The 23,794-nt window shown below is 34.2% G+C and overlaps 1 protein-coding gene across 8 annotated transcripts in view; it reads left to right on the forward strand.

Annotated features, from left to right (window-relative positions):
- The window catches only part of LOC143233580 (coiled-coil domain-containing protein CG32809-like), a 397,453-nt gene that overhangs the window by 351,655 nt on the left and 22,004 nt on the right, over positions 1-23,794 (forward strand). For 7 of the 8 annotated variants that reach the window (XM_076469932.1, XM_076469934.1, XM_076469936.1 and 4 more), the window contains 11 exons: positions 1,734-1,766; positions 2,012-2,210; positions 3,610-3,760; positions 4,620-4,782; positions 5,667-5,961; positions 8,081-8,226; positions 12,482-12,529; positions 16,236-16,307; positions 16,677-16,724; positions 20,647-20,748; positions 23,117-23,271. In XM_076469932.1, the coding sequence (XP_076326047.1) occupies positions 1,734-1,766; positions 2,012-2,210; positions 3,610-3,760; positions 4,620-4,782; positions 5,667-5,961; positions 8,081-8,226; positions 12,482-12,529; positions 16,236-16,307; positions 16,677-16,724; positions 20,647-20,748; positions 23,117-23,271 (1,412 nt within the window). The remainder of the gene's footprint in view (positions 1-1,733; positions 1,767-2,011; positions 2,211-3,609; positions 3,761-4,619; positions 4,783-5,666; positions 5,962-8,080; positions 8,227-12,481; positions 12,530-16,235; positions 16,308-16,676; positions 16,725-20,646; positions 20,749-23,116; positions 23,272-23,794) is intronic. The other variant, XM_076469933.1, reaches the window with a different exon arrangement.

Genomic DNA, 23,794 nt, shown 5'->3' on the forward strand with positions numbered 1-23,794 from the left:
ATCCCATTATCTCATTAGAGTAGTCCAAGTATCTCCTTGTATAACTTTATACAAATAAGCGAATCGAAATAAATCAAATAACTTAGAGCAACACTTGACGACATCCTTCAACCGGCCCTGGAAACTGTATATAGTATTCTGAAAGTGATTGTTACAGTATTATTGTTAATATTAAAGACCTGGGCTTTAGTAACAATATGGTTCTAATATTCGACAATTGTTTTATATTCAGTTGGGTTCTAAGTAGTTTTAGTAGAGTTTTGGCATTCAGTACTTGTTGATTTTTATATTCAGGGCCTGTTCTATTCCAATACTCATACTTGATAGAAAGAAATCTCTCTCGTTATACAAGCCGTTGTAGACTTTTTATGAAAGATCTAGAACCCTGACGTGAAAATTGGAGCCGAGTGCTCGTTTATTTCTTCGATGAGAAAAATTAGCAAAAGTATTCTGCAGTTGCCACATTTGTTATTGTTGTTTTTGTTGCTTAATTTTCCAAAGTTGTAATTACGTGTGGAGAAACTCAATGATCAAAACTGATTTTTGAAAGGCATACGAAAACTGAAAAATTCTCTTGATTTTCTACAGTTAAATACTAATGAAACTACCAAGTCTTGGAAAACTTTAAGATCACACCTTACAATATTTTTTTTAATTTTATAGGATAACTTTTCATAATTATGTGATTGTCGAGTTTAGATAAAACTTGAAATCGTAATTTAAATTAAGTTTTAAACTTGAAAATCTGATATAACATTTATTTATAGCTGTGCAACTGTCAAGTCTGAAGGAATCTCAGAGCCATACTTTAACATAATTTTTACCTTTGATAGAAAAAAAACGTTTCGTAAATAAGCAGCGGTCAAGTTTGAAGTAACTTCAGAGCGACACTTAAAAATATCGTATTTCCCGGCGTCTAAAACGCACCCCCATTTGAGTATTTAAATTTTGAAAAATAAGATAAACATAAGAATAAGGTCGAGCCACTTCAATCAGTCTTACCAAGATGTTTCGTTGACTGTTTAGTGACTTATGGTACATAAATTGTCTTGCTCACTTCTCGATTGTTGTGGGCTATATGCTTGTCATATCTACCATTGAAAGTACGTGCCTTATATTACCACTAGAGTATCTGTATTATTATCAGTGATAACGTTATTCTAAGCCTGAGGAGTTAAAAAGAGTACCGGTAATACAGCACCCTATGTACAGTAACCTGTTCTTGTTTATTTGTTTGTTATTTAATACTGAGTAACTTACACATTTCATTCTGAGTCATATTGGGGGGCTTGGATTGCTGTAGTGTCGAAACGTTTCCTCTAGGCTTAGATTTAGGCCTATAAGCAACGTAAACTTCGGCCATTGGAAGACAGAGAGTAAATTTTTGAGACTTATTCTGGGTAAAAAATAACGTCTTTGACGCCAGGAAATATGGTAGCTTTTCGTAGAACCTTTACGAATAGCTGTTTCTATAGTCTTGATTTTATCTTATATCCCCAATGCTAGTTAAAACGTTTTATCAAAATATGACTATTTAATGTTGTTTTTGTCATCTTAAACAATAATACAATTAAAGTGCCATACAACATTCAGAAACTAGCCTATCGTTACTGTTCTTACAACTGACCCTGTGGTTCTCTGGTTCTAGAAATTAAATGCCTATCTTGAGCGTGATTCTGTTAAGAAATCTCAATGTGTTAATTATTCACTTTATTTGTTTTTCATGATTTCAGGTTATCCTGAAACGCAAGTAGACCTAGAATATGGTAAGTGTCAAAATGCGCTAATATTATCGGTTGATTAGTTGAACGTGAATTTTTTTCAGGCTATTCTGAAACGTACAGTAGCCCCAGAATATAAGGGTAAAAACACGCTAATGTTATCAACTAGCGTGTTAAGTTATTCTAAAAATAAAAACTTTTTGTTAGTACAATAAAAATTTACCGATAACTGGAATAAACTAAGCGAATAACTAGACGTAAGTACTAATTATTATTTTTTTTATCTTTAGGTGTGGTTTTTCTTCAGTATCGTAACGAAACAAAACGTTCAGTTCTACCGGACGAACTGACAACGCTAGACACCATCAAAGCTTTGTTTGTTCGTTCTTTTCCTAAACAACTGACAATGGATTATCTCGATTCTCCACATATCCGGATCTACATTCATGACTCTTCAAAAGACATGTTTTACGAACTGGAAGATTTGAGGTAAGTTGGATTATGCTTTAAAACTAACATTCTGATAATATTACTCAAGAGTCTCGCAGTGTATATATTATATCTTTATTTGTACGTTGTCAAGCAAACAAAAACAAACTGTAATAAATTTCAAGACTTGGCTAGTTTTTTGTGTTTTTTTTTTGGCAAGTGAACTATCCATGCTATATCTAATGCAGAAATCGAAGCCTGGATTTTAGCCTAATAAGCCACGAAGTTTACTGCCTGGCCAAACAGGGCGGGGGACATGAATTAAGTATATCGAAATGTCTTTTCTAATATTTAAATACAAAATGACTTTTAGGTTTATACTAGCTTGCTCTAAACAATAAGATGCTTGTCATGGACTGAAACCCATACTAAATTAGGTTCCATAAACTATTTTTGTGTTTACGTAGTAATGATTTACTAGTCATGACTGTTTCGGTAGAAGCGGAGTGGCGCAGTGGGAGCGTGCTGAGCCCATAACCCAGAGGTCCGAGGTTCGAAACCACTCTCTGCTACAATGTTTTTGGCCCGGCATGGCCAAGCGTGTTAAGGCGTGCGACTCGTAATCCGAGGGTCGTGGGTTCACATCCCTGTTGCGCCAAACATGCTCGCCCTTTCTGCCGTGGGGGCGTTATAATGTGACGGTCAATCCCACTATTCGTTGGTAAAAGAGTAGTCCAAAAGTTGGCGGTGGGTGGTGATGACTAGCTGCCTTCCCTCTAGTCTTACACTGCTAAATTAGGGACGGCTAGCACAGATAGCCCTCGAGTAGCTTTGTGCGAAATTCAAAAACAAAAAACAAAACTGTTTCGGTATCTTATATCAGTCGTTCCTGAACTTAATAGCTCGAAGCACTCTAAGACTAAATAACCTGGCAGAGGACATTCGCCTTATTATTTTATAGATAATGTAAATAATGGCCAATATGGAGTGTTTTATTTGTTTTGTAGAAGAAAAAAGAATAGGGAATCCTCAATAGCTGCGGAAGTTGAAATTCTTTTGTTTCTCCTTTTATTAGCTATGTTTTTGTGCGCCAACAATACCAAGCGTGGGGCGATTTTACTGCTTATCACGATCTCTTCCAATCTATCCTCAAATTGAAATTATTTTAGGAAGAATTAGAATAAATAAATCTATGAGACCTCAGGTGTAGTCAAATACATCAATCGAAAGGGTGTGACCTTCTGGGTCTAAAACTATAATGAAATACCAAATCAGTCAATAAATGACGGAGCTGCGAGCAAAATATTTATATCTGAAAAACAACAACAAACAAACAAATTCAAAACCGTTCTATGAGCCACTAAGCTGCTGCTGAAAAAAAAGATAGTTAATTGCTTGTAAGTATTTGAATATGTTAAGGTAACTCTTTGATCAGATAATATTCTTTCTAATTAACAAGGGACATCCGAGATCGGTCGGTTCTTCGTATAAACGAACAAAGTGTTAATGGCGAGGAAGGGTTCAACAGCAGTTGCGATCAAGAATTAAGTTACTTCTCTGAACCAGAGCTAGGGTCGGAGTATGACCATCAACATGTTCACCGTGCAAAGGTTGGTTAGTAGACAGTAGATTAAACTAGGCGAAATTAAGTCAAACTGTGAGACAAAGGAGTAGAAAGGTCTTCGGATACTAGCACTTATATCTTGAAATGCATGAAACTAGTGTTTAGATCTAAGAATGTCGACACGTAGATCCTGAAATACATGAAACTAGTATTTAGATCTACAAATACTAATGTGTAGGTCTTTAAATTCCTGAAACTTCTGTTTAAATATAAGAATACTAGTACGCAGATTTTGAAATGCATGAAACTAGTATTTAGATCTAAGAATGTCAACAGGACGTATCTGAAAAGCCAAATCTAATACTTAATTTGTGTGGAAGGAGAGAAGAACATTCGAAACCAAGATGAGTCTAAATACATTACGTTTAATCCCAGAAAAGAATAGGTGACCTGAGGACCTTGGAGGACAGTATGTGGATAGTGTATCTAATCAAGAGATGGATTGGTTGTTGTAAATAAAATTTACAAAATGTGTTAAGTTTGAGGAAGGGTGTTATTTAACATTCATATATTAGAACGTTTTAGTTTTTGTCACTGAGGCACTGTGGGATTGGAAAATAAAACATCTAAAAATTTCTAAGTGACATAAATATAATTATCACAAGCCAGTTTCCTCTTCAACAACGTTTCTATAAGTTATCTTTGTATGAAGAAATAATGTTTTTAACAACTGATTTATGAAGAAAAGACGTAGAAATCATTTATATGCAAAGATAAAAGTATATTAAGGTTGAATTATAAATCCTTGTAACAGTTTTGGGTAATTTCTTTTGTATGTTTGCAGTTGTTTTGTTACAGATAGAAAAAAAAGTGAATGTTTGTATCGATGGGCCAATTTCTTTCAGCAATGTTTGCGACTTCCAATAAGTTCTGGAGCTTACGGCAGAGGGAGCCCTTTCCCATCGACTCCTATATTGCCAGCCGAAGTTAACCAATGTCCTCCATTAAGATCATACTCTCCACTGCCATCTGAGTGGAGAAAAAGAAGTCATCCTATTCCAGTTATCGGTAAGAAAACATTGAAGTATCCCTGGTTGATGTGATTAACAGATTGTGAGACATTCTAGGACATGGTTAGCGTTTCGAACTGTGCCTCTGAGGTCCTGGGGTATGCGGCTTGTTACAATAAAAATAAAATTACGAAATTTTAAGCCGTCGGTGCGATATATAAATAACTAAAATACTAGGTTACTGACTACTTGCTTGAGAATAAACGTAATTAGAGTCAAAATAGTCGCAGCAGTCTGCAGTATTTAACACGATTGCAATCTAAGAAGTGAAATATAAGATTAGAATGTACCGTGTTTCCCAGTGAACTTTATACTTTGTGGTAAAAGCAAAAATAATCAGAAAAGCTCTCGTTAATGATATTTCTAATCAGGCATTTAAACTTTAATATATAATATATTGTTTCAACTAAACCAATGAAAGCTTTGTGAACCGATGACCGAAAAAGAATCCGCGAGTGAAAACTTAAAAGTTCTTGTCAAGAATAAAGTGTTATTAGGAAACAACAAACCTGGTTGAATATCTTTGTTTGCTAATGTGAAGTACTTGGTATAAATTCTTAACACAGGCTTACGTAATATCTCAGCATTTCATAACATTTGTCATACATTCATTGAATTTACAATAACAAACCAAACCAACATACTTATATTAGGGCTCTAAACTCAATACAGTGTTTCTGTCTTTACATTTTAACGTTAATTTATGTTATAGGACCTCGTTATGAACCTCATGGTGCTACCCTACACTGCATGGTTATCCTTAACGTTTACAAAAATACATCTTATCTTCCAGAACCTCGTTACGAGCCTCAAGGTGGCTACCCTGCACTGCATAGTTATCCTTAACGTTTACAAAAATACTAACATTATCTTATCTTCCAGAACCTCGTTACGAGCCTCAAGGTGGCTACCCTGCACTGCATGGTTATCCTTACTATCCACATGGGCACAGTCATTACGTTCCTGTCTGTGAAAGAGGCTACGAGTCCGCATACGACTCCTCTCCGGATCGTGAAATTCCACCAAGCTATCCAACACCTTCAGGGAGACGAATCGAACATCAAAAATCATTTGGTGAATATAACCCTCCCTGGTATGATGATCCGGGATATTACAGAAGTCAAGTCTACAAATCTCGGTCCCGGAGTGTCACTCCATTAATCGATGAAGAAGCAAGGTATGTTTATACCTACTTGATCGTAACTGAATACGAAACATTAGGCCTTACGGTCCACGTGTTTAGTTGTGGAATGTGGATAACTTTTATTACAGTATTACAGTAAGTTTATTTGGTTAAATGCAATGTATGGAATAAAATTATTACAGTATATATGTGTAATTGTGGAATATGGAACAATATTATTATATATGTTTAATTGTGGAATATGGAACAATATTATTATATATGTTTAATTGTGGAATATGGAGCAAAATGAGTAGAGAACACATATTTAACTCTTTAATATGAAACATTATGATTATAATAGTATATTTTTAACTGTTGAATATGGAACAATGTGATTACAATACAATGTTTTAACTGTTAAATATGGAACAATGTGATTACAATACCATGTTGTAACTGTTTAATATGGAACGATATGATTAAAATACCATGTTTGAACTGTTTAATATGAAACAATATAATTACAATAACGTGTTTTAAGTGTTTAATATGGAACAATATGATTACAATACCATTTTTTAAATGTTTAGTATGGAAAATATGATTACAATAGCACTTTTTAACTCTGTAATATGAAACAACCTGATTACAATAACATGTTTTAACTGTTTAATATGAAACAATATGATTACAATAACATGTTTTAACTATTTAATATGAAACTATATAGTTACAATAGTATGCTTTTTTAACTATTTAATATGAAAAAAATATAGTTACAATAACATGTTTTTAACTGTTTAACATGGAACAATATGATTACAATAACATATTTTTAACTGTTTAATATGGAAAAATATGGTTACAATAGCATGTCTTTTAACAGTTTAATATGGAACAGTATGATTACAATAGCATGTTTTTTGACTGTGGAATATAGAACAATATGATTATAATATCATGTTTTCAAATGTTTAATGAGAAACAATATGATTAAAATACCATGTTCTTAACAGTTTAATATGAGACAATATGATTACAATACCATGTCTTTTAACAGTTTAAAATGGAACAATATGATTACAATACCATGTTTTAACTGTGGAATATAAAACAATATTATTATAATACCATGTTTTTAACTGTTTAATATGAAACTATATAGTTACAATAGTATGCTTTTTTACTATTTAATATGAAACAATATGATTACAATACCATGTTCTAACAGTTTAATATGAGACAATATGATTACAATACCATGTCTTTTAACAGTTTAATATGGAAAAATATGATTACAATAGCGTGTTTGTAACTGTGGAATATAGAACAATATGATTACAATACCATGTTTTTAACTGTGGAATATAGAACAATATATTACAATATCATGTTTTAACTGTTTAATATGAAACAATATAATTAAATTACGTGTTTTTAAATGTTTAATATGGAACAATATGATTACAATACCATTTTTTTAAATATTTAGTATGGAAAATATGATTACAGTAGCATGATTTTAACTCTTTAATGTGAAACAACATGATTACAATAACATGTTTTTAACTGTTTAATATGGAACAATATGATTACAATACTATGTTGAGATAATGGAGCAAACGTTTATGTCACAGGCAAGTGTAATTAAGCACAATATAAAGATATTTATGTGCAGCATAATGTCTGGGGAATTACACATAATCCAAAGATACCTCCTCCGTCCAGCGAAACACCAATAAGTCTAAAGGCTTAGAATACAAAAACTGGGTTTCGACCTAATGATGGCCAGAGTACAGATAGCTCATTGTGTGGCTTTATGCTTAAGTACGAACATAAGGTAATAAAAAGCTTGAGGCACATTTTATCCATTCAAAAGCGACTTTAACTCAAAACTAAATACAAGTGATTTACTGTTGACGTTTCGTTACATCGTATTACGGTTGTTATTCGTACCATATCTCAGTAACCTTGGGAACTTAGGACAGACTGTGCAGAACTAACTTGGGAGAAAAACATGGTTTATAGTTCGAAACATCCACTTTTTTTTTCTCAAATTTACAATTTTTTTAGAGTACAGAATCTTAATCTATGGAGTTATGTTTGAGACTGTAATTCCCAATTTTCATAAATTGTTTTTTTACTTCCAAATTTTTGTGACTCCATATAGAAAAAGAATGGAATTTATGGAGCATCAGTTAGTTAACCTAACAGGATTGGTCCAGAAGGCGCTAACGACTCCGCCGTCTAGACAACAATCAGTAACGGACGAGACCATCCCGACTCGAGATAATGATGTTTTTAAGGATAGCGAAGGTAAATTTTCTTTATTTTGTGGCCGTACAGACAGCATAAACAATTTTTAATATATTTCAAATAGAGAAATTAATATTATGCTAAGCCTAAAACATTCAGTTTTGACATTAGAGAAGTATGAACTTAATCAGTCACAGAGACCTATTTATTAAATGTTCGTGGAGCCATTTACAAGAATTCCCTAAATTAATGCATAAATTTTTTTTTCAATTTTTTTAAAGTTTGATTTTCTTAAACGTGAATTTTAATTACGTTATCTCCCAGTGTTCCCTTATTATCCAAGTGATTTTACAATATTAGAAGTAATAGTTTCTAGGAAAACCTAAGATTGTTCAAGTTACGAACTCGGGTCTCAATCGAATAGACAAATGCTTTAACTCTTTCTTAAATGCCGGAATATTCAGTTTACAAAACAAAACTAAAATTATGAAAAAACACTTTTCTATATACATATGTATGTGTATTTTAGTGAAATTAAATAATTACATTTAAATGAATTTAAATAAGTAAACAAAACCATAAGGAAAAAACAGAAAATCCCAGCCGCTGATTAATTATATTATAACCATAAATGTTTAAGCCATAAACAAAATACATTAACATTAAAGAAAATACGCTGCATATTTTTAAAAAGATCCTATGGTACAAGCTAGAACATGAGATTATAAAATGTGTCCTAGGTTTTGGAGGTGGCTGCGAATATAGGACCCACATTGCGGTGGGGATACACCGTCTGTCAGTTTTAACCTCCAATTCGCTAGTCTTACATAAGAAGATTAGTAATTAGGAGAGAGAGATGTGGGTGCTCAAGCCCATAACGTACCACATCTATATCACCCTTCACTGTCTGCAGACAGTTGTGGGAAGGTGACTGCTCTCTCAACTTAAAATAAGAATAAGATAAACATAAAAAGATAAAATATAAATGAATGAAAAAATAAAAAATGAAAATAAGGTACTACCATATGGGGTAAGTAAAATAAAATTTACCTCTTGAAGTTAGCATTCCTGCCCCCAATATGGTAGAAGTGCTAATTAACACGACATCAGTAAAGTGATAGTTTAATGTGACTGCCGTGTTTTTATATGCGGCTCAAGATGTACAACCGCATAAAGTAGTACCAAGTTCTTAAATGACCTAATTTTAACTAAAAATAATTTATAGTAAAATTTCTGTTATTTTACTTTCTTTGTATTTATTTATATGTATATGTGTGTGCGTGCCTAGTGATACTTGGGGGCTACTTTATTTAAAAAGAGTCGTATTGGTTTTTTTTTTCTGTAACTGTAAATATGTTCTGAATTTTATATCTATATATATCTTTACTTAGCTCATCTTTAAGTATCAGCATTCGGCCTCTTAACTTTGGATCTGCTCGGCATGGCCAAGTAGTTCCGGCTCTTAACTCGAACTCTCAGGGTCGCGGGTTCGAATCTCCCTCCTAATAAACATGCTTGCCCTTGGAGCCGTGGAAGGTGTTATAATGTTCAATTTTCCTATTCCTTGGAAAGAGAGTAGCGCAGATATCCCTCATGTAGCTCTTCGCGAAATTTAAAACAAACCAAACTGAAAGCCGGATAAAATTTGTATGGTAATATGAGATAAACAAGGGATTTGGCACCGAGAATTTTATAGTCACTGTTACACCGTGTTGTAAGCTCTTCTAAATCGTATGGGTGTATATTATTTTATTAACATGCCACAAGCCATGAGATTAATAATAGACGACAATGAAAACAAGCTTAACACAGACATAGTTGACTTGCGGGACAAAAACTTGATCATGTGGGCTGTACCTCATACCGCAGAGCCTTAAATAATCTCTCTGTGATTTCTGTTTGTAATATATCATAATGTCACTTGTCACCAGTTTGTAATATATCATAATGTCACTAGCCAAAAGTTTTAATATATCATAATGTCACTTGTCACCAGTTTGTAATATATCATAATGTCACTAGCCAAAAGTTTTTAATATATCATAATGTCACTTGTCACCAGTTTGTAATATATCATAATGTCACTAGCCAAAAGTTTTTAATATATCATAATGTCACTTGTCACCAGTTTGTAATATATCATAATGTCACTAGCCAAAAGTTTTTAATATATCATAATGTCACTAGCCACTAGATTGTAATATATCATAATGTCACTAGTCCCCAGTTTGTAATATATCATAATGTCGCTAGCCACCAGATTGTAATATATCATAATGTCACTAGCCAACAGTTTTAATATATCATAATGTCACTAGCCAACAGTTTTTAATATATCATAATGTTATTAGCCACCAGATTGTAATATATCATAATGCCACAAGCCACTAGATTGTAATATATCATAATGTCACTAGCCACTAGATTGTAATATATAATAATGTCACTGGCCACTAGATTGTAATATATAATAATGTCACTAGCCAACAGTTTGTAATATATCATAATGTTACTAGTTACCAGTTTGTAATATATCATAATGTTACTAGTCACCAGTTTGTAACATATCATAATGTCACTAGCCACCAGATTGTAATATATCATAATGTCACTAGCCAACAGTTTTAATATATCATAATGTCACTAGCCAACAGTTTTTAATATATCATAATGTCACTTGTCACCAGTTTGTAATATATCATAATGTCACTAGCCAAAAGTTTTTAATATATCATAATGTCACTAGCCACTAGATTGTAATATTTCATAATGTCACTAGTCACCAGTTTGTAATATATCATAATGTCACTAGCCACCAGATTGTAATATATCATAATGTCACTAGCCAACAGTTTTTAATATATCATAATGTTATTAGCCACCAGATTGTAATATATGATGATGCCACTAGCCACTATATTGTAATATATCATAATGTCACTAGCCAACAGTTTGTAATATATCGAATCCCCGTCGCAGCAAACATGGTCGCTCTTTCAGCCGTGGGGCATTATAATATGACGGTTAATCCAACTATTCGTTGGTAAAAAAGTAGCCCAAGAGTTGGCGGTGGGTGGTGATGACTAGCTTCCTTTCCTATAGTCTTACACTGCAAAATTAGGGACGGCTAGCGCAGATAGCCCTCGTGTAGCTTTGCGCGAAATTGAAAACACACAAACCTCATTTGAGCGAAGATTAACTAACCGAGTTGCCAGAGGCGTTCAGAACTTAACGATCTGGGTTATCAACTATTAAGGACAATCTGGTTCTCCACCAAGAATCTATAATATCACTTTCTTGAAAGTTTCAACGTAAAAATGCAAGTTGAAATCGATATAAAACATGTAAGCAAAAACAATACTTAAAAAACAAACTAAACATGAGACTCGAAAAACAAAGTTAAACACGACACTTGGAAAATAAAATGAGAAACACCAAATGTGAAAAAAAAATTAAAAGAGACTTGAAAAACAAACTCTAAACATTAAATATTAAATACAAGAACTAAACACGAGACTTAGAACTAAAAAACACACGATATTTTAAAAACAAAAAACTAAACAAGAGACTTAGAACTAAAAAAACACGATATTTTAAAAACAAAAAACTAAACAATACTTAGAACTAAAAAAACACGATATTTTAAAAACAAAAAACTAAACAAGAGACTTAGAACTAAAAAAACACGATATTTTAAAAACAAAAAACTAAACAAGAGACTTAGAACTAAAAAAAACACGATATTTTAAAAACAAAAAACTAAACAAGAGACTTGAAAAATCAAAGAAAACTAAGCCTATTCGCTCTACATTCAGTTGATAGACAGAAAAATGCCGTTAGGGTTAAGTTGTGTGTAATCTATCGATCAAATATCAAAATTAAACGAGAAATTAAAAGGTTTTGAGCAGTATTCTGAATATGATAAGATGTAATATAATTACAGTATAAAATAAATATTACACTAAGCGATACAAAATGTCAGAAACCGTACGAATAATGAAAAATTGAGTTGTCTTCTTGTTATGGGCGTGTCACAATTATGAGCTATGATGTTGCGTCATAAATTTAAAGGCGACTCGCGTAGTAATTTCTGATTGAGTAGCGAAAGCTTAGGCTAAGTTGATATGAGTGCTATCAGACGCGAGAAACTCATGGAAAGTATTAGATGTATAAAGTTCGCACTGTCACAGATCAGTGCAAGAGCGAAAATTGTACAGATTACGTCACATCGTTTCGTATAGTGAGTATTAACTCGATACTACTGAATAAGAACCAACAACAGTAGAACATGATTTCTTTTTATTTCTATTTCTAGATGAATATTCCGAGTTTGAAAGAAAATGGAGCCGACATTCTTTCAAAGGTATCTGTGATTAAAATCAGTTTAAAAAATGTACATTATTGTAAGTATAATAACAGAGAACTTTCTCGAAATATTTTTTCTTTCTTCTCCAGTCCCTCTAGCGGCTACTTTTTTGTTCCTATTTTTTTTGTCATAAATGCTTTATTTTACTTCAGTGTTTTATTATGTTCAGCCACCGAAAATTGCACGAAATTTACATTGTAATAAAGACCCCAATAGTAGTTGTCGGTAGAGTTAATTGCAATACTAATGGTACTTTTTGGAGCCTTTATTGTGAGACTTGTATATTATTAGGGACAATGTTTGTTTTTTTTGGTAGCTAAAAACAAAGCTATACAATGGGTTTACTGTGCTGTGCTCACCACGGGTATCAAAATCCGGTTTTTAGGGTTATAAACCTTCAGTATTACCAATGAGTCACATGGGGGCTTGAAACACTGTACTCAACAGATTGGCGGTGGTGCTGGTGGTGGCAGGTAAACCAATAGAAAATTGTACTTTCTCAGAGCTGGTGGTTATTATAAAATGCAATAATAGTCAATGAATGTAGGAGTAGTCTTGGGATCCTCTGTTTTATCTGGATAGGGAGCCAATTTTCTCAAAATATTTAGATATTGTATTGGTAAATTTAAAACTATCAGTGAAAGAACGAGTGAGAAACAAAGTCTAAGGAACTGTATACCATATGTCCTTTAAACCATCAGAAGAGATGGGTTTATCAACTCATTTAATCAGGTTATTTGCAAAATTGTACGTGAGTCCAACAGTGTTAGAGTTAGAAAGGAATTCATCTGCCTGTTTCATTTGGGGAAAGTTTCATTAGGACATCTGATGTCTGTCTCCACTGTTATTCTCTATGATTGACCAGGACAGCGTGAAGACTGTTGAAGCTAGATTGGGTAATATAAAAGGCATCAGCAATGGCGGATTAAAAATGCAGAATTTTTGGAGTAGAGATGATACCATCTCTTGGCAGACGACAGAGTGAGTCCAAAGAAAATAACTTAAATAATTAGCTAAGGGAATCTGAAGTTTTAGCCAAATATCAACAAAAAAAACCCGTAAAGTTTTGAAAACGACAGCCAGGGAAAAATAACTTCGAAGGGAGATATACACGAAAGTGTTGATTGTTTCAGTTATTTTTGGTGCATTTAGTTGGACTAAATGCTTTCTGCACCAGAGAAATAAGTTACAAAATTTCTAGAAGAAAGAATGGTACGTGCGAGGTAGCAAAGATCTGGAAAAGGAAAATCTTTAGCAGGGGTTTGAAGAGTAAGTTATAGTGTGATGAAGATGTGAAAGTTGGACTTTGAAGAAGATAAACCAGTTGATTATTTGAGCTTTAGGCCTATCAAGTGCCTAGTTCATTAAGGCCATCAATATGTTAAGACTCCTCACCATTGTTGTGTGATCGCGCAGCCTAGAGGGAACACTAGTACTTACCACAAGTTTAGCACTGTTGAATTGATACTTGTCCCTAGTTCGGTAAGAATCTTGGTAGAATTCTATTCACCACAAGCTTGGTACTATCAAGAGAGGGACTCTTTCAATGACGTCCTACACTACAATCTTTTGAGACAACAAACAAGAAACCAACAACTTATTTATCAACAATCAGTTTGGCACATATACAAAAGATTCTGAAGATGTAAGTCGTGTGTTAGTGAGAAACTAAATGTAGTCTGTAGTCAGTTAACCATTATAGCTGTAGTTCAGAAGGAAGCCAAAGGTATATTATACTCTGTTGGACACGATCGTGTAGTTCAAGACGAAATCAAAGGTATATTGTAGTCTTTTCAAAACGATTGTGTAGTTCAGAACGAAACCTAAGGTATATTGTAATCTTATCAACACGACGGTGTCGTTCAGGACGAAACGAAAGAAACCAAATGTATATTGTAGTCTTTTGAACATGACGATGCAGTTCAGAAGGAAATCACAGGTATATTGTAGTCTTTTGAATACGACGGTGTAGTTCAGAAGGAAGTTAAGGATGTATTATAATCTGTTGAACATGATGAGTGTTGTTCAGTAGGAAATCGAAGATTCATTCTTTAATATATTGTTCAAACAGAATATTCATGGAGTAGACATTTCAAAAGTCCAAGGTGCTTCTTTACAATGTCTGTTTTTTACTGCAAGCAGTTGTCGTCCATTCCAGTATGCTCGTCATGAACACTTATTATAGTTTGTTTCACAAGTACCTCAAACGAAGCTATACTACTTTTGAGTAAATCAGTAAAATAATAGTGAAAGACAGAGTGAAATGTGCAGTTGTATGAATATGTTAATTATATGTAAAAGCCAAAGAATAAGATTTGATTTTAATTAACTGGATGTAAAAGATATATTAAAACACATATCATGTCAGTTGAGCACGCTTGTTGTTTGTTAATTAGTATTCGTTATCTATTCAAACATGAACGCTATCATTCAGGTGGTAACTGATGTATCACTCAGTATTCTCGTATTAGGAAATCAGAGTTCGGTTCAATATCATAAACCAACCATAGATTAAAGAGAAACAGTAAAAGCTTTGAACTTCGTTGAACCATCCTGTTCTCTTTTTACTTATAAACCAAAGAGCAAAAAATTTGTTTTGTTTTGGAATTTCGCACAAAGCTACTCGAGGGCTATCTGTGCTAGCCGTCCCTAATTTAGCAGTGTAAGACTAGAGGGAAGGCAGCTAGTCATCACCACCCACCGCCAACTCTTGGGCTACTCTTTTACCAACGAATAGTGGGATTGACCGTAACATTATAACGCCCCCACGGCTGGGAGGGCGAGCATGTTTGGCGCGACTCGGGCGCGAACTCGCAGATTACGAAGCGCACGCCTTAACGCGCTAGGCCATGCCAGGCCAAAGAGCAAAATAACATGTGTCGAGAAACATTGTAGTTGTGTGAAACTGAACTTTAAGTTTGTCTTATTAGCTATATATTTATTGTAGTTGTGTGAAACTGAACTTTAAGTTTGTCTTATTTACTACACCTTTGCTGTAGTTGTATGAAACTGAACTTTACGTTTATCTTATTCAGTACATATTTATTGTAGTTGTTTGAAACTGAATTTAGGTTTGTCTTATTTGCAACATCTTCATTTATTTTTTTTTAATACTATCCCATACGATTAATACGTTTCCTTGGTGTCCTTTGTAATTTATGGTAGCGAACCTTGAATCTGTCGTTATATAATACATTAACATGAACCGTAACTTCAGAAACGTGTATTTGATCAAAACAACTCTAAACTAAAACTAAACTAAACTAACGTGGCAGGGGTTCAGTTTAGAGAGAGAGAAATCAGAAGAGTTCTCTCTCCAACTGGGGTGTTCAGGAACTTTATAGTTCCTCTTCGTCCCCTTACGTGAGAAATGTTTTAAAATATCCATGGAGTTTTTACTTTATTTTTAACATTTCAAAAATATTTGTGAGTGAGAGGAAGGACGGGAGAACTGGACGAAAGCAGCGAAAGTGAAGTGAGCCAGACTTTAGCTCGAGGATGGAGAACCCTGGCGGCTGGCGAATTGAAACAACTCCTTTAACACAGAAAGCTTTGTAACATACAGAAAAAAAACACAACAAAAAACAGACAAATACTTTCGGTAGAAATATCTAAAAAGGCTTAACATAACATGAATTAGTTATTTGACCATTAGTTAATAGAAATAACATGTTTGTTTCTTATGTTCTTGTATTTCATCTAGAAGAAAAGTCTGTGTCTTTCTCTGAAGACACTACGGAATTTACAGACCGCCAGTCGTCGCCAGAACACACGGGCAAGTCTATATATTTACCGGATTTTCTAGAATTTTAAGAATGTTCTGTTTGTATGTATATCGATCTTATGAAATCACTGGGTTATTAGTTTGTGCTATATTTGAACTTGATTCGTTGTTCTGTTTTTAAGTGTTGGTTTATTTTAAATCGCCTTAAATCACAAATAATTACTTTGGTCTATTGTTCGTTCGTTCTTGATGTGTAAGTAGAATCGTTTATTACTTTTGCAAGTGTCTTTTTTTCTAAGAATAGGTAATCGTTTCAGAAGAGTTTGACATTTTACGTTTACAACTGACGCCATTTAAAAAAGCGCGAAAATATATTGTTTTCAATACATATATATCAAATGTGTGTTTATTTTCTTCTAGCAGAGAAGCCCACAAAATCTGCTATCAAAGCTAGATCACATTACAAAGGTAGGGAAAAAAAACGTTTGTTAGTTTAAATAATATCAATCAATAGTTGCTTAGCAACAAATGATAACCTTCAGTTGATTCGTTAACAATTTATTTAATTTTCATGAATTGTTCATTCAGTTACGACAGAAAGTGTTCGTAACCCTGCGACCCGAGTGGTTTTTTGCTCATAACTTAAAAATGTATCATCATTAGGCTAACAGAAGTATAATATATTATAAATATTATACTAACACACATTTACATAAATTTGTATGTAAATTGAACGACAAATAAACTGTTTATAAACAAATAACCAAAAATAGGAGGAGCAGAAAGTGTTCGTACAGTTCAGAACGTGTGAAAAAACTGATATTCCCGTAAACATTTTGTTCAGTTTGGCGAATAAAATGCATTATACCATTCCAGAACTAGACACTGTGTTCATAATTATTGGAATTTAGCCAGCAAAAAATGTACTTCCGGCAATTTAGCGCTGTCTCCGACATTATCTGCTTGGTCATCATGGCGAACAGGAAACCTGTCCAGTGATTTAAAAACCGAATTATTGTAAAATACAAGTCTGTGTCTCTCACCGGTATTGCTACATAACGTAATGTGCCGAAATCTACTGTTCAAAGCATAATTTCCAAGTTTAAGCTTACAGATCAACTGCTAACCTCCCTCGTTCCGGACGCCCCACCAAAATTCCAGAGAGAACCAAGAGGAAGGTTCTCAGAGAAGTCAGTAGGAACCCTCGTTTAACACGTAATGACATGCAGAAACTGGTAAGGAAAACTAGGGTTGAAGTAAGCACCTCTACAGTTACGAACATGTTACGCTCTTCTGGGTTCAAAGCATGCCGTCCTCGTAGAACTCCATATTTAAAGCCTGTTCATTTAGAAGCACGATTGAGGTATGCAAGAAAGCATGTAGATAAACTCTTTACCTATTGGAAGAGTATTCTTTGGTCAGGCGAGACTAAAATCGAGCTTTTCGGCCACAATAATGTTCACTATATTTTCTGTAAGAAGGGGGAACGAAATATTTCAAAGAACACCGTCCCTACAGTTAAACACGGAGGTGGCTCGATCGGTTCCTTCAGCTCTTCTTGTGTAGGCAGCCTTCACCGCGTCAACGGAATCATGAAAAAGAAGAGTACGTTAATATATTAGGCACTTATATCAAGAATGATGCTTGGAACTTGCGGCTTGGGCGTCGTTGGATCTTTCAGTACGACAACGACCCAAAGCACACATCGAAATATGTGCAATCGTGGTTGCAGATGAACCATATAAGCGTTCTGGAGTGGCCATTGCAGTCACCCGATCTCAACCCAATTGAAAACGTTTAGCATGAGTTGAAGACCAGGGTTCATCAGCGTCATCCGAAAAACTTGCAAGAGTTGGAGGCCTTCTGTAAAGAAGAATGGAAGAAAATACGAGTCGAGTACTGTCAAACGAGCATGGAGGACTATGAGGAGAGATTGCTCCAAGTAATTCACCTGAAAGGCTACACATCTGACCATTAAAGTAGACGCACGAACACTTTCTGCCCCTCCTATGTTTGGTTATTTGTTTATAAACAGTTTATTTGTCGTTCAATTTACATTCAAATTTATGTAGATGTGTGTTAGTATAATATTTATAATATATTTTACTTTCATTATCCTCATCGTGATACTTTTTAAGTTATGAGGAAAAAACTAGTCACGACGCAGGAGTACGAACACTTTCTATCGTATACGTCTTAAACAAGATTTGATTTTATGGCTAGGTTACGGGCTGTGGATGGAAGAGTTTAGAGTTCAAAACGGGGTGTGCACTATGTACATTTCACAATTTTGTTTATGCTGGTATTATGAAAGTGAGAGTCAGTAACGTTTTACAGTTAAAACAACCATATTGACAGCGGAACCCTTCTGACAGCGGGTGCTGTTTGGCAGCTATTTTTTCTTTGGACACTTAGCTTGCAAACATGAGATGCCGTTAGGGTTCAAATTCCAGTTCTTCGATCTCGAACGACTGCTTATCACTTTTAACTAATGACCATTGAAATCTACAGTTCATTAGTAACTCCAAAAGTTTTTAAAGATCCAAACGATTCTAACTTAATTGACTTCTGTCTTTTTCCCTACCGGTCAATGACTTTTGACAAAGTAAAATATTACGAAAGTAAATTCTTAAATCCTGCAGAGCTAAATTAACCAATAAACTTTCGACTTTACAATGCTATCATGTCTTGCCTTCAGGTGAAAACCGTTTGATGTGCAACGTCTTAGGATTATATATACATATATGTGTGTGTGTGTGGAATAAATGGTACATATACGTGGACTTCTATGATCAAAGCGATCATGAGGATAAACCACAGTTTCATGAGAAAGTTAATCAGTAACCTTTACGTGTTGCTATAATTCGCTGATTGACCCAATACTGAGTTAATCAGTGATCTTTACGCATTACATTAACTAGCTGGTTGACCCAATACTGAGTTAATCAGTGATCTTTACGCATTACATTAACTAGCTGGTTGACCCAATACTGAGTTAATCAGTGACCTTTACTTGTTACATTAATTCGTTGATTGACCCAATACTGAGTTAATCAGTGACCTTTACTCGTTACATTAACTAGCTGGTTGACCCAATACTGAGTTAATCAGTGATCTTTACTCGTTACATTAACTAGCTGGTTGACCCAATACTTAGTTAATCAGTGACATTTACTTGTTACATTAACTAGCTGGTTGACCCAATACTGAGTTGATCAGTGATCTTTACTCGTTACATTAACTAGCTGGTTGACCCAATACTGAGTTAATCAGTGATCTTTACTCATTACATTAACTAGCTGGTTGACCCAATACTGAGTTAATCAGTGATCTTTACTCATTACATTAACTAGCTGGTTGACCCAATACTGAGTTAATCAGTGACCTTTACTTGTTACATTACTTCGCTGATTGACCCAATACTGAATTGATCAGTGACCTTTACTCGTTACATTAACTAGCTGGTTGACCCAATACTGAGTTAATCAGTGATCTTTACTCGTAACTAGATACAAATAGAACAATATTTCATTGACAGTTACGTTTGGAGTAACAGTTAAACTTAATGACATTGTTATTTGCTCCCTTGCAGTTAAATTATCATATTACAACTTCAGAGATCTATCACGTTCAGTGGTATGGAGTTTTAACAATATTATCTGTTGTTTCTTCCTGTAACGTAAACAGGGTAGCTTTGCTCTAGCAGAGTGTTCAAATCATGCATGGATCTTAACACAGTAATTGAAACGTTTAAGAGAAATGGATGGTAAACGCAATTGTAATAAATAATCCAAGTAGTCGTTAATATTTATTTTACAATAGATTGCTAATTAATCTGTTTTCTTTGTTTGTTATAATTTTGCGCAAAGCTATACGAGGTTCATTTTCGCTAGCCATCCTTAATTTAGCAGTGTAATACTCGAAGGAAGGCAGCTAGTCGTTACCACCCACCGCCAACTTTTGGGCTACTCTTTTTACCGGCGAATAGTTGGATTGACAATCACATAATAATGTCCCCACGGCTGGAAGGGCGAGCATGTTTGGTGTAGGGGAGATTCGAACCCCCGACTCTCAGATTACGAGTCTAGCGCCCTAACCACCTGGTCATACCAGACCCTGCTAATTAATATTAGTGACTATTATAATTGTATTATATATGTGTATATTTTGATTTTAATGTGTTATTATTGAACTTAGGTGCTTCGGACTACGAGTACAAGTGTTGTAATGATGTTGACTGAGCAATAAATGTGCCAAGGGAATATCCTACTTGTAGTTGTATTTTATTGGATATTTATATTAGTGTACCCAGGCTTTTATAACAATATGCATTTCAAATTGTAGATTTAATCTTTCTTCGTCTATGTCTAATTTTTGAACTTACTTCTAGATAAAGATGAACGGCCGTCTGGCGGTAAACCTAAACCTCCCCCTAAACCTACCTCTCTACTTATCACACCAGCGGAACTCAGACGTTACGAAATTCCTAAAGGTAGATATTGATTCAGTTTTAATGCTCTAGGTTTATCTTTTTCATTCTACCAAATCTGCACTATTTTAAATTCTGGACTTTCAACTGGTTTCTTTTATTAACGTTCAAACCACTTGAAGCATGGTGATAAGTTATTAATGAAAGAGAGTAAAGATTAACAGCTAGTTTTCCCTGGTGTGAGATGTTTTCCCTATCGATTACCACTCTCGGTAGTCCCAGTTCTACCAGACGAACACCTATTATCTTGTCCCTTTTTAAGCCTTACATATTGTTCTTCTTTTCCAGTGTCTTGCATTCTAATAGGGAGTCCTAAATATATACGTTATCATAACAAGAATATCCTGGGCACATAAGTGATCATTAAAGATGGCATAAAACGTACCATGCGTGCATCAGGTTCGAATAAAGTGGTTATTCAGTGTACCTCATTATTAAGACTAACAGATCTTGATCAAACGTCCATGATCATTGATTAATTGATCAGAATACCTACAAACGTTCGTAAACAACCTTTGTCCTTACATTACGACAGTGGCATCCGTAGGCGCTCACTTGCAAGTCATATGACGAACTGGGCCTTTGGAGACTTTAGTAATGTCTCTCCCAACCCAATTTTAAGTCCCGAATACGCCATTGCTACATAGTTTAGTCACTATGCTACTTTATCATTTGACAAGTGAACGGCTGACTGTATTTCTGAATGTTTTATTTTAGGAAACTACATTGATTCGAAATTTTATCAGAACGAAACTCCTCGAGAGTTTTACATATCGTAAAAATCTATTGGCCATCTTTTGTATCAGATCTTCATGTGGTTTTCTTTCATTCCTCATATTGATGTTGAGTTCCTTTTCTTCACTGTGTTCAAGGCTTCTACTTTCCAAAATACTAATTATTGATTCAGCTCTAAAACGGGACATCCGTATTTAGAATTGCTTAAAGAACAAAAGTCTAATAAACAAAGAAATTATTTACGAATTATATTGAAATAGCCGTAAAAATACAAAAACAAAATATGATACTTTGACCACGTCTTTACAGAGTGAGTGAAAAACAATCATAAACGTTCAATTCAACGTAAAAGAAGTAACCAAAATAGGTGTTTTGAAGTCCAACACAATGACCAGTCAGAAGGTTTACACAAACCTCATGACCAATGGCCAGTCATGATCCTTAACCAATGCAAGCATAGGACACAAATGATGTTGTAAATATCGCTTGGTGAAACGCTTTACTCTGTCTATTCTCAATCGAATCCAGAACAAGACACGAGCGAACTAGGAGAGCCATCTTGCTGTCCAGTTTTTGTGTTTTCCTTCCAGAGCCAACTTAGCAGAAGTTTCACAGAACAACTTATCTTCAAGTGTTGTGCCATAAAGACAGTCTATACTGCTTCCATTAATTCTTCAGTTTTATGTGAAATCACGTATTATTGTCGTTTATCCTTACAGAAGTCGTTCTCGTGATGAATTATGGGACTGATTCATTTGTTGGAACATGGAATCTTGTTAAAAATCCTCACGCGTTTCATAACGTAGAAATCATATCATCTATGATTTATAATTATACATATAAAAAGTGATCCAACATAATGCTAAAGATGTATGAGACGTTATTAATAAAAGACATAAATATGATATAAAGTCGATTATTTAACATAAAGAGACTTGACAAGAACCAGCTTTCTTCAGTTTTTATAACTTCCTAAGAAACAGACTTTTTTTACCTCTTTACGTCAAGTTCCTTTAGTTTAAAGTTCCGCTAAGTTCGAAACATCAAATAGGTCAACATGTGTTTTGTTTGCAAGTTATCTGTTAGAACTTTTACAATTGTAATATTGAGTATTCATTTCATATCTTTCTTAACGTATTTTATTTCCGTAACTGGATTAATGTACTTGATGTTAATAGAGACAAAATTCGTGACCTTGATTAGGTTGTTAAAATAACAGAATTAATATATGTATATGTTATATTAACAGTGAGGTTAAGTGCGCAGCAACCTAAGTTGAGAAGGAGAAACAGAAACTGAGACGAATGTAGAAAACTAGTTTTACACTTTATATATAGTATAAAATATTTTAGTAAAGTGCTCATATATGTATAAAGTAATAACTTAACTGTATACATCGAATTTTAATTATTTAGAAACAGTTTAATAAGTATTGTGAAGTAAGTAGGAGATGAGATACCTAGAGGTTCAATTGATAAAAAATGATTGTTTTTAGCTTCACTTATTATAATTTTGGGATCTGAAGCCTAATACTATTTATATTATAAGACTACACTTTATCTAGTTTTCTGAGCTTTTCAGGTTTCACTAGCACTTATGATATGTTGTTGAGCTATACTGGCTATTAATTTTGCAGGAACCGGACTCAGTCCCGAGCTCTGCTCGAAGCTCCGTTACCTCAAGCGACAAACCCGAGATCTTCAGGCCGAAGTTCGCAGCCTGCGGAGAATGGCCCAGAGCCAAGCCGAGTCAGCTCGCGAAAGTGTTAGAGAAATATGCTTTAAACTCAAGGTGCATTACAAGGAAACATTTAGTGATATATCGTGATAACAGAGCGTTTTTATTTTACCGAAAATTGTCTTTAGGTGGGAAGGGTGGAATAGTAATTTACAATGATCGTAGTTTTAACCAACACAGTTTGTTTTTTATCAACAACCGAATGATAAAAGTAGTTTACTGGATTTTAATCCAAAAGAAAAAAACTATATATCTTGTTTACCGGCCTTGGTGAAGGCTGGAGCCCTAGTCTACATCGCTAGTTTTATCGTTTTTTAATATGATTAAATACGATGTGAGAAACTTATAAAAGAAGGAAATTACACTTATGAGTTAAGAAACAACAATAATTCGTCAGATGTAGCTTAACACACATTCAAATTATTACTCGCATTTTGATGAATTAAACCAGTTTCGTGAGATTCGTGATTAATGAAAATTAGCTTTTAGCAGATACTTGCCACGTCAGGACCTTAAGGTCCTGTAGCAATCAGTCAGATACTTGCCACTTCAGAACCTTAAGGTCCTGTAGCAATCA

This window comes from Tachypleus tridentatus, chromosome 12 (assembly GCF_004210375.1).
Source record: "Tachypleus tridentatus isolate NWPU-2018 chromosome 12, ASM421037v1, whole genome shotgun sequence".
Lineage (NCBI taxonomy): Eukaryota > Metazoa > Arthropoda > Merostomata > Xiphosura > Limulidae > Tachypleus > Tachypleus tridentatus.